Source organism: Nicotiana tabacum, chromosome 13, assembly GCF_000715075.1.
Source record: "Nicotiana tabacum cultivar K326 chromosome 13, ASM71507v2, whole genome shotgun sequence".
NCBI lineage: Eukaryota > Viridiplantae > Streptophyta > Magnoliopsida > Solanales > Solanaceae > Nicotiana > Nicotiana tabacum.
This window is the reverse complement of record NC_134092.1, coordinates 39,436,613-39,448,274: the sequence shown is the minus strand read 5'-3', so window position 1 is coordinate 39,448,274 and position 11,662 is coordinate 39,436,613. Positions and strand designations below refer to the sequence as shown.

Below are 11,662 nucleotides of genomic sequence, written 5' to 3'. Positions count from 1 at the left end.
TCATTTAAAACTTATTTGTATATAATTGGTAAATTGTATATAACCATGTAATTAAATTAAAACTTGAGTAAGGAGGGTAATAAGGTTTCAAATAGTGTATAGGAAGGTAAAAATCCCAAAATAATTTTAAGGTTATGTACAACTTGGACCACATCGGGTAAGGGCTTGAAATGTGGGCCACTTTCGGATGAATTGTTGGCCCAAGTGATAAGGCCTGCAACTCTGATAATCTTAAGGAAGAGGATCAAAACGTTTAATTTATGAATTCAGATATTAATAACCAAATACATTTAAATAAAATGTACATAGCAAGAAACTAAACAAAGAGCATAGGTCATTATCTTCATAATTGAACGTCAAGAAAATATTTCCAAAATCGTATTAATACTATTATTTTGTAGAGATTTTACTAAATTAAAAAAAATTTAAATATCATTTTTTTAATGTGATAAAGGATGTCATATAGATTTGGACCAAGAAAAGATACATGTTTTCTCATTTTTCAAGATTAACATATTTTCCTTGTAACTGACATGATTAGAAACTAAATAAAAAACATATATGACCCTCTCTTGAGTATGTTTCGAGAACTAGTAAGAGAGATTAAGTGAATAAACGGATTGTTTTTCTCTACTTAAATTTAAACTCTTACACAAGATTAGATCATACAATTCTGTAAGTTACTTGAAGTAATGTGTCATCTGCATAATAATTAACAACCTTAAACTCAATTCTGCTTAATGTATGCCTAAAAACTTGCCCAACAAAATTATGAAAACAACCAAACTGAATATTGGAACACAGGGATAAGCTTGTTAAGGAGAATGCAAGAGGAGGGTACTGCTGTAAAGAGACCGTGTAACATTTAGCTCCACTAAATGGTCTGAGGTGGTTCAATTGAATTCCCTTTGTCAAAACATTATTCTACACATATCGGGGAAAAAGAAAAGCTTTTTTGTATAGGCATGGATTATTTAATCTCAAGTGTGGAATCTCCTTGTTAGATTTTCTAACTCCAACATGGTTAACATTCATCAATTCAGAAGTGAGGACAAAAAAGTGCAACAAAAGACCATTCCTACTCCGACCTTTCTTTTCTATCCCCCCTACCCCTCCCAAATCCCTTCTTTTTATCTCAAAATTTTGAGATTAAACCTTTTTACAACTTGGTAGCCTCTAATGGCTCACAGATGATGCATGTTTACTAGGACTTACTATAAAAAAGAAGCTGCCAAAAATAATAACCAAAACATGAAGAGGTTCCTACTTTTTTCTCTTATTACTCTTAGGAGAAGATGTGGAGGATGATGTTGAGAAGCCTGCCCAGTGATTTTGAGCTTTGTCTTTGTTGAATGCCTTCTCGAAATCATCCTTAAGTTGTTCATAACGCATTTTCTTCGATCTTTGTTCCTCAGGTGTGCCACTTTCCAGCGTCAAAGGATTTAGCATTTTGTCCAGAATGTCTGAGCAATTAGGGAAAAAACGTCGACCTGTATCCACTGCCATATTTGGGAGAAAAAGACAGCATTGAGAAAGAACTTATCGAAATATTGGGAAAGTGGACAGCCTTAGTTACATTCATTTATCAAGCCTACTGGAAGAAATATTGATAAACACATTTCAATAGATTCAAACAGATTCAAACAGATACATATGCCTGCATACAGTTAAGCTTTTGCCTTTTGAAGCCTAAATAAACGGAGAAAAGTGGAAATGGAAATTTAATAATAAGTTGTATAACTTCTTTTTCTTAAAGCAAAAAGCATAAACAAAATAGGCTAGCCTACACTTGTATAATTTAGTGAAACCTAGAAAGAAAGAAACAAAGGTTTTCATACATTATGTACATGAAAGAACATATTCAAAGGCTTATGACAAACATAAGGAATTAAAATTAGTTCCATTTTAAGTTTTAGGAATTCTTCCTCCTTTAAATAAGGTCCCTGCAATTACCTGTTTTCTGCAGGGCTTCCAGTCGCTCTTGGAGTCCTTTTACCTTTTCAGGTGGAAATTCATTCAAAACAACCCCTGTCAGATCTCCACATAAGTTATTTATTTCTGAAAGGCCAGTAAACTCCGAGGTCGAATCAACATGTGCTATATCCATGGCCAGCTTGGCTTCTATAGGAAACATCATGCGTGCCATTGCCACTGGAACAAAACACTAGTTAGGCAATACTAGGATCAAGAACATAAATGCAGGGAGATAAGAGTGCAAAGAATGAACACCATCAAACAGGTTTTTCGCATCTATCTGAGATAAACCCCATCACTTTTTTGGTGCGAGGTTTATCTTGATATCTGGAACTTAAATATAAAGTATCAGACAAGGGAAGTATCAACAAAAGGAAAGCTTTTCATCTACCCAAAAAGTGAAATGAACAAAGAAAAAGGAAATGTGACTCCTTTGTGTCTTAGAAGTTTTTCTGGCTAAAATGAAAGCTGCTACTTAAAATTGGCTTCTTGAGGGAAGAGTTTCGAACTGCACCTATCTAACTATCAGGGCTAAGGAAACTAAAAAGAGCTTCCACAGTATAAGAGATATGTTAGCTGCTGCTTCAATTTGAACATGTATAAGCAGCACAAATGTGTAATAGCATCTTGTACCTCTCTCCTTTCCAACCCAACTCCACACAGAAATAGACGGGAAAAACATGGCGCAAAGTGTAGGAAAGTGGTGTTTCGATTCATCATGATTTGGGACTGAAAGGCAGCATAAGTGCCTAGGATTTGGGCAACAAATTCTTGTGTCACATCCAGCACATGTCCAAAAGGTTATAACTTCATCTAAATGAATTCTCTGTCCAATAGTCTTGAACACGGAGACAGGAAATTTTTCTTATAAAGAAACAAAAGGAAAATAGTGTGGGAACAATTTGCGGCAATACCAAGTGAAAGAAACTTAGCTATTAAATCTACACTATCCCGAAACTATTCTATCAAATACATATTTTAGAGGATAGTAGCAAAATACTCTTTATCTTGCATATTCTTGAGATTACTAAGGAAGTAAAAGAATAGTATTAATTCACATCAAATTGCAATACAAGATGGCTAATATTCGAAAAGGCACGTATGCTACTTAATTTTCTCTTAGTTTTAACCATCTAGTGATAGATATTGACAGCTATAAACACTATTACTGCGCACTGAACATTGATGAAACGGATAGCTGGAATAAACAGATAAATGGAAATCGTAATAGATTTACAACAGTTCTCTTAAATGTACTAGAATAAACTTGAAGACATGTGTCTAATGTAATCTAGGCTTAAATTTTTCCACTGTTAAGGCCACTAATAATCTGGAAAGTTGAAAAGTATAGTTCCAGTGGAGTTTACAGAACTTACGACGAAAGAAAAGAGCCGTAAATGACATTTTGCATGAAAGAAGTTTCAAACTAGGGCACCATCTGAAGACATAATGGTATAAAATAAGCAAGACATACCTTCTTTTTGCTTTTCTTTCTCTTCTGTTTCTTTTCTTAGTGTTCTTTTCTTTGGGGGGATGTTGCCAAAGGAGGAATGAACTATATTACTTGATGAAAAGAAGTATTTCATGTTGGAAAAGCTTTATATCAATAATAAAGGAGGGCTGAAATGGTTCTAGCTAAAACGAATCCTGACTAACACGCTGAAGATGTGAACATAGAATTTTTATTAGAGTTAAACTAAGGTACCTCGATTTTCTAAGAGTAGCAGCATCGCGAGTAATTCATCAGCCACCTCGGATGATGATGTAGCTATGTTTCCAATCATTGGATTCCTATTCATCTCTCTCTCCAAAACATCAATGCATAATCGGTCTTTATTAGTTATCTGTCCCTCTTTTGCTGTCTCATTATAATCCTTTAGCCGAGTCACCCTCAAACAAATGGATAGTGCTGTAAGTCCATCCAGTGTCGTATCTAAGGCAGATGCTCCTTTGTCAAGTAAACTCATTATTATTGATGGTTCCATACGTCTAGCACCAATATGAAGGACCGTATATCCTCGGGAGTTACGAAGATTGACATCAGCTATACCCAGCTTGAGTACCTCATTTACAACCTTAGAGTTACAATAGGCAGCTGCATAATGAAGAGCACAAGCATCATTTAAAGTGACATTAGACTCTCCCAGGAGTAACTTCAGCAATTCAATGTCGTCGGACTCTAGAGCCTTGAGAATCTTCCTAATTCTCTTCTCGTGTAGGGAACCACCTTCCATTATCACGTCTTGTTCAATCACTATTTGGGACTTAAGGCGGCGTGCATTTATATCGATCAAAACTTTGGAAGGAAGTTCTTTCTCAAGAGTAAAAATTTCCAAGTCAGATCGTTCCACCTTCTGCACACAGTGCTCTAAAAGTAGGCCCAGTGAGCAGTGGAAGGCCACTAAAAGTATAGGAATTACATCATCCACTGTAGCCTCATCAACAAGATTGATAAGACGCCGCTGCACATGCAAAAATCCCAATCAGAACTTGTATAATGCAATAGAAAACATAACATACTTAGAAGCAACACAAATCTCATGAAAAGGTGCTCTGCTTTCTTTTCAACTGGTATGAGTTCAATAACCTAGCTCCTTCAAATTAATGCATGGTTATTACTCTCAAGTTCCAGAGGCGGATCCAAGATTCGAAGGTGGCAGGTGCCACATTTTCTTTAATGTACACCTTATATTGACTATAGAGTTTGTTTGGAATGTGTATTCGGTTCCGTTCAATCTCGTTCGAGTTTAGTCGGGTCAACTTAATAGGTTTTTGATTTGCAAATATGAACATTACATCTCTTATATCAAGAAACAAATGGAATTAACATTTTCAACAAGGAATCACATCTCTATTATTAACAACACAAGTGAAAACAATATTTCCACTAGGGGAATTACATCTTTCCCTATATATTGAAAATAAACTTGCACATGTAGATTAATAACATTTTTCATTTAGAGAATCACACTCTCTCTGTTAAAATAAATTTGCACAAGTAAAATAACATTTTCAATAAGGGAATTACACCAATTAGAATAAGAAAAAAAGACATCCTCAATAGGTAAATCACACAATTACATCCCATAAATAAATGCAGAACTAGATAAACTACAAGTCCCCAAGTTCCGAACTTGAGCCTTACACGCAAGAAAAGCTTTCAAAAAGGCTTTCCAGCATGACACCTTTGTCTAGTTTGAGACTGCGTGTGGAAGGATTAGATATTTAACGTTGTTTAAGAAAACTTCAACATATGTATATAAAAAATTTGCCAACCTTGCAGGTGCCATGACACCCCTACCCTACAAGGTAGTTCCAATCGCACATATAGTGGACAGAGTGCTAGGCAGGTCCAGTCAGGATGATAATCAAATGTGCAATTACTTAAAATTGCCGTGCTTCACTCATCCTTTTGGACTAAATCTGCTGCAACTTTTTATGAATATATATAACAGTAACTATACTTGAAGAATACTTATGTTCTATCCAAATCACTAAGCTGACATGCATAAACTTGTACTTTATTAACTGTCATAGAATTTTCACATCATAATGTGTCAGCATATTCATCTGTCTATAAATGGACGCTCAGAGCTAGTAAATCTGATTTATGATGCAGTATTGAATAAATGACTTAGCAGACAATGAAGAAATATTGGAAATTTCACTATAAAAAATATTTTTGAGCAGCCCAAATTGTGATTCAATATTGAATAATAGATGAAGCCGTAAACTTTTAGTTATGCAAAGGTGATGGTTTCCATTTATTTTGTCGAAGTGATATGTTTATTTATAAGCTGCTTCACTTGGTAAAACAAAGACACATTCCTTCACATCAGCATTTTCAGCTTAAATCATCTACACAATGACCAAAGAACAAGCTGAAACATGGTGTCTTAGTCAAGCATTTTCAGGCATGCTGACCACATTTTTCACTTTAGAACAACAGTGTCCCAAGGATAATTCTATGACAGTCTTAAGAACTAATTCAGTGCACATTACATTTATTACGTATATGGATTTAAGAGATAGCTATGCTTACCTGAACAGCCTTGACAAGTTCTTTAATTTGAAAAGTGGCACAAGCATACATGAGTTCCACAGCATAATTAACGGCAGGGCGGCAAGCATCATGAGTACAAGTGATATCAACGCAAGTTGAAACTTCCGGAGGAGGAGACTTAAGCTTTCCCGTATACAAATAATTTAACAAGACCATAAATGCTTCATAACCAATTGAGCCACAAGGCACCAAATCCTTCAGTAAATACTTAGGTTTTCCTTCCTTCACAGAATTCTCATTCTCCTTAAATTTTTTATGGAAAAACTGACTTCGTGCAGCAAGAATACAGCGATTCACACCGACAGTGATTCCATCAACAACTATCTCTGCATCACTGTAGTCATATTCAGCATTAAGCACGAGCTTTTCGAGACTACCACTTAGCTTACTCAAGCTCAGCAGATCAAGACATGTCCCTGGTTCGTAGTGGCTGCAGTCCCCATTTGATTCATAAGAGGATGAAGCAAAACTCCAAGATGATGAAAGTTCACTGCCATTGTCCATAATTCAAACTTAATTCTTTCTTGTTATCCAAAATGGCAAGAATCCCTAAGAGAGCAAGAATATCCTCAAAGACTAATAAAAAACATTATGGAAGTTCAATCTTGTATCCTTGAACATAAAAGAGTTATTTGATCAATATCCGGTCCTGTTTCAAAAATAACTATTTAATCCAAGTAACAAAATAGTTAATGGTAACTTTCAAGATTCTTCAGGTAACTGAGTTAAATCCTTAAACAAGTCCAAAAGAAGGCATGAACTTGCCTAAGTAAGTAGCCCCTCAAAGATTTAGTGCAGTTACTTTACTCGGGATGGAAAAGTATCGGTCTATTTGATTCCAAATCATCTCAGAACAGCAACAACACCTAAGAGAAAAGGAAAAAAGACTAAATTTTTAGTGAGAGTAATATCTAGGCAAAGAAACGTGTTCAAATAACTTGAACTCTAATACTATCATTACTATACTCAGTTACCTGGATAGGGGGCACCACTCTTCACAAGAACACCAAGAATCAATTTTTGAGCTGTCCGACTTCACAAACATACAAATACTTCAACTCAAAGCATCAAGATCTTCTAATATAGCTAAAGTCAACTAATCAATTTTACTTGATCTTGGCCAAAACCAAAAAAGAACAACTGGCTCAGATCATAAGGATAACGAATATTCTGCCCACAATCTCACAAATCAAGAAAAGAGAATTTCTTGTTGCTTTCTCTCTAAAAAGCAGTTCTATGGTTGTAGAGTAATAATGAAACTGAAATAGGAGATACGGAACAAGGCAAAAAGGAATTTTGATATCGGCACTAGTATCTACTAAACTAGTGAATAGTGTACGGATATTAGCTCCTAACCACTTGATTTTGCACTTGGACACTTAACTGCTAAGACTTGGAGCGCATTTTGTGCGTATGTAGTTATGTACTATGTAGCGGTTACGAACCTCACTTGCCCGCCAACATTAGGCTGCGGGGCTTAGGATGCTTATCGGAGTATATTTTAGTTAACGGTTTGACTTATCGGTTATCGGTTTATAAATATATTAATTCGCTAGTTATCTAATAAGATTTCAGACAAATTGGTATCGGATTAGTGATTATTGAGCGATTATCGGCTAAATCTAATAAACAATAAAAATTAAGTTGAGAATTAAAGATAAGGACAAATTTGTAAAGCATCACATCTGCTCATATGTATGTATAGTTTACCTATCCAGTTGATTGATAGTGTGCCAAGTCTGTTTGTCATGCATTTATGTTTTATGTCAAAAATTCCTAGTGGTTTAGCTTGACCTTGATTTCCCACTTGAGCTAAAAAAGTTTAAGGCGATTTGCACTCGGATTCTTCTTCAATTTAGCTTAAGAAAGTTGTTCTGCTTCTAACTTATCTAATCACTTAAATACCATTATCATAGGAAAATCAGACAAATCCAATCATACATACGAGATAGGAAGAAATTTTAATTAGAGATTTAGGTGATAGAGAAGAGAAAAGAGATGATTGTTGCAGGTTGAATTGAGATTCGATAAATTAGGGATTTAGAGTTTTAAATATTAATTTATATACATAGGAGTAAAAGTACAAATATAAAATTTTAACGGGTTAACGGTTTATCCGATAAAAAAATTAAATAATCCGTCTCCAAACCGTAAAGCCGTCAATAATAAAATTTCAATCTGTTCACCAATCATTACCCCGATAACCCGATACCAATAAGCCAGTAAGCCATTTTTACGATTCGGTTAACTGTTACGATTCGATTTTTGAACGGCAGCGGGGCTGACACAGTTGGCGGCTACGGAATTGCCTTTTCAATTTGACTGTACCAATGGTGTTGTTCTGCTGGTTATCTCCAGAAAGCTTTTATGTTATTAATTAAAATTACACATTTTTATCTCAATTTTATCATTTTGGCATGTCAAATTGTGAAATAAGAATACGAATTTTATTTGTTACATAAATACCAAACTTTAATACTCCTATAATTTAAATACAAAATTCTCATATTTAAAAAATTAAGATGAAAAGAATCATAGAGAACATGAGACAACATTAAAGGTATGTCGGTAAAAACAAGTTTCTTAAAAATAGCAAAGTGACTTTTCTAAGGAAAGCGGGGAAAACAAGTTTCCACGAAGAGCTTTTTACACGCTTGATACTTTATACCTATTATTTAAAAAAATAGTATCATTTATTATTTATTCCATAAAAAATATTTCTTTTTATTATTAGCATATTATAAAACTTAAGTTCAATATCTAATAAGTTAATTGACTCACTAATCACAAGAAATTCTTTTTTTTGTCCATTTCTATTCTCCGTTTCCAACATTCATCTTTTTCACTCCATTTTTGAAAATATGATGCATATGTGAATGCCACCTAAATTCAAGATGTATTGATTTATACGTCTTTTATACTTTGTATATCAAGTATCACTTTAATTCAAAATATATTTTTATGTATATAATTTTTGTATATTTATTTGTGAAGTGCCATCTTATTTTAAGATGTATTTTTAATGTATATTTCAAATATATTTTATATGTCAAGTGACATTTTAATTCAGGATGTATTTTTTATATATATGTTTTTTGTATATTTATATTCTATCTTAATTAAATTTTTTTATGTATATTTCACAATGTCTAAGTGTCATCTTAATTGAAGATGTATTTTTTTATGTATATTTTTATATATTTTATATGTGTTAATTCAATGTATATTTTTTATATATACGTGTTGTATATATTGACATATATTATTATCGAAGTAAGATCTTTATGTTAAGAAAGGAAGAAAGAAGGAAGAGAAAAACTTAAGAAAGATAATTAAAAAGAAAACGAATGGAACAAATTTAAAAAATATATTGGCTTTGGCAGAAAACAAAATCAAGAAGATGAAGAAAAAGAAGGAAAGCTAATAGATAAAGAGAAAAAAATGCATTATTTTTGTACAAAGAATTATTGACTTTCCATTCAAATTGCTTATGTTTACGGATTAATAATTAATATTCCTATTTTAATGAAACTGTGTGCTACAAATATAAATATTTTACTGGATTTCATGCTAAGAAATTATTATATATCTTTTAAATTGTGTAAAGTTTCGCTTTCATAAATAGTAATTCATGATAACTACTATGGAAAAAGGACAAGTACCCTCACATCGAATTTTTAATTACATATTATATTTTTTAGGAGTCTTATTATCCCCTTGAAATTTTTCAAAGTAATACCTTGAAATGTCATAACCAATTCTATGTGAGCAGGTAAAACACACTCGCCACATTTATATTTCTTTTTTTTTTTTTAAAAAGCCTTTTTTCATTTATTTTTTTTGTTCTCTATCTGTTTGCCGTCTTTCTTTTCCTCCTTTTCTCTTCTTTTTCACCATTCCTAGTTTCTGGTTCTCTTCTAGTAAGAAAATCAAAGCCAGAAATTGCTTTCATCTCTTCTCAAATAAATTCCTTATAGAACTCTTAAAAATGAGTAATATCAATATTTCAAACCCCCACCTTAAATATTTCAAATTCCACTCTCTCTATTCAACCAATTTTTCAGTAAAATGCAAAGAACAATGGTGTTTGGCTTAATCTTTTGTAACCGAGTTGTCAATCATTCATCAATTTTTTAAAACGCAGGTTGTTTTAATGGTGTTAAGCTCGTTTATGTTGCAGATTTTTGCGATTAAGATACGACTTTTTTCAAAATTTTCAACGGTATACTATTTTCCACGTTCAAAAGCTTCATAGGGTAATGAGCCCCCCATAAATAAAGTATGTAATTAAAATTTCAATTTTAGTTGGAAGGATACTTATGCATTTTCCCTAACTACTATCTCCTCCCATCCCAATACCCCACCCCCTCACCCCTGCATAAATGCTTTGGGATAATAATTTTTGCTCACTTATTAACACCATAAAATTAAAAAAATCACTTATTATTTTTTGGAAACATTTTTATTCGTACCAAACACACCCTAACTTTCAAAGTTTACCCGTTTCTTAAAAAAAAATACTTTTATGAAATTCTGGAGGTGCATTATACTTTACCGTACCACAAACGGTAAATCATTTGGAAGTAATTGCCACTTTTGTTGGCATTGTTCTACAGTCTAATTTTCAACTGAATAAATGTTGGAATAACATGCACTATGAAAAATAATATCGAGAATATCCTCAGAAAAAATATGAAATGAGAAGTTCCTTAAGGGCAGCCAAATAGACAATAGTTTTGAGTAGACGGTCAATGACAGAAAGGTTACAATTTCAAATAAAATCATATTGTCATGAATTCAAAGTTTATTACATCTTTGCTCGGTGAAAATATCATGTATGCATAAGTGTTTCTCCTCTTTGCTATGGTAATTATTGGTCAGTTAAGCCTATCTAGTATTCCCTCCTTTCTCATTTAGTATCATGTTTCGTTTTTTTTAAGAATCGAACTACATAAATTTTGATCAATATTTTAATATATATTTAATCATCATATTAATATGAGAAGAATTACAAATTAATACTTTTCATATATTTTTCGAATATATAAAAATTAATTTTAAAAAATTAGAATAATATAATCTAATTTAACTTCAAAAATGAATTAAGTTGACTATTGAAAAGTAAACGCGACAAGTAAATAGGGACAAGGAGAGTATAAGGAAATGTAGAAAAAGTTACGAAGATTAATGGCATATTTGAGCCAGGGGCGTATATACCTGGTCCTATACGATGTTACGGGACACCGCTTCATCGAAATTTTTCTCTAGATATGTATAATAAAAATTAAAATATTAAGGATAAATGTAAAAGATGATACCGCTTATTATTATAGTAATTTATTTCTTTGTTCATTTGTTCAAATCATGACATCACTTATAAAAAACTTGCGTACGCCACCAATTTGAGCACGAAACATTTATCTGCCATTTTGAACACTGAGTTATTATTCATAATTAGTGGTTTGTCCGTGAATTTTGGGATTTTAAGTGAAATATTATTTATTCCTTTAACTTGATTTAACCTATTCAAGTGACCGAACAATCTACTTTGACACTTTGGCGGAGCAAATTTTCACCATAATATTGTAGCTCTTTCAATCAATCCAAGTTCTCATCTTACAAATT

The 11,662-nt window shown here is 32.8% G+C and overlaps 1 protein-coding gene across 3 annotated transcripts; it reads right to left on the bottom strand.

Annotated features, from left to right (window-relative positions):
* Window positions 1-973: 973 nt before the first annotated feature.
* Window positions 974-7,432, bottom strand: LOC107765558 (BTB/POZ domain and ankyrin repeat-containing protein NPR1-like). 3 transcript variants are annotated; one of them, XM_075227926.1, is made up of 6 exons: window positions 7,012-7,432; window positions 6,803-6,903; window positions 6,017-6,686; window positions 3,680-4,436; window positions 1,954-2,151; window positions 974-1,499 (listed from the first exon to the last, which is right to left on the bottom strand). In XM_075227926.1, exons 3-6 carry the CDS (start codon window positions 6,539-6,541, stop codon window positions 1,264-1,266), a joined length of 1,716 nt encoding a protein of 571 aa, XP_075084027.1. In that variant the 5' UTR covers window positions 6,542-6,686; window positions 6,803-6,903; window positions 7,012-7,432; the 3' UTR covers window positions 974-1,263. The 3 variants fall into 3 exon arrangements, with proteins under 3 accessions (XP_075084027.1, XP_075084028.1, XP_016439707.1); XM_075227927.1 differs by having other exon boundaries at window positions 6,803-6,924; window positions 7,012-7,149; XM_016584221.2 differs by having other exon boundaries at window positions 6,017-6,903; window positions 7,012-7,322.
* Between the last annotated feature and the right edge of the window lie 4,230 nt (window positions 7,433-11,662).

Bases quoted from the DNA above. Each gene is read 5' to 3' on its own strand.
- LOC107765558 (XM_075227926.1), bottom strand. From the start codon at position 6,541: ATGGACAATGGCAGTGAACTTTCATCATCTTGGAGTTTTGCTTCATCC. The intron at 4,437-6,016 runs GTAAGCATAGCT...TTGCATGTGCAG, and splicing joins AACTTGTCAAGGCTGTTCAG to CGGCGTCTTATCAATCTTGT. The intron at 1,500-1,953 runs GTAATTGCAGGG...CAAATATGGCAG, and splicing joins GGAAGCCCTGCAGAAAACAG to TGGATACAGGTCGACGTTTT.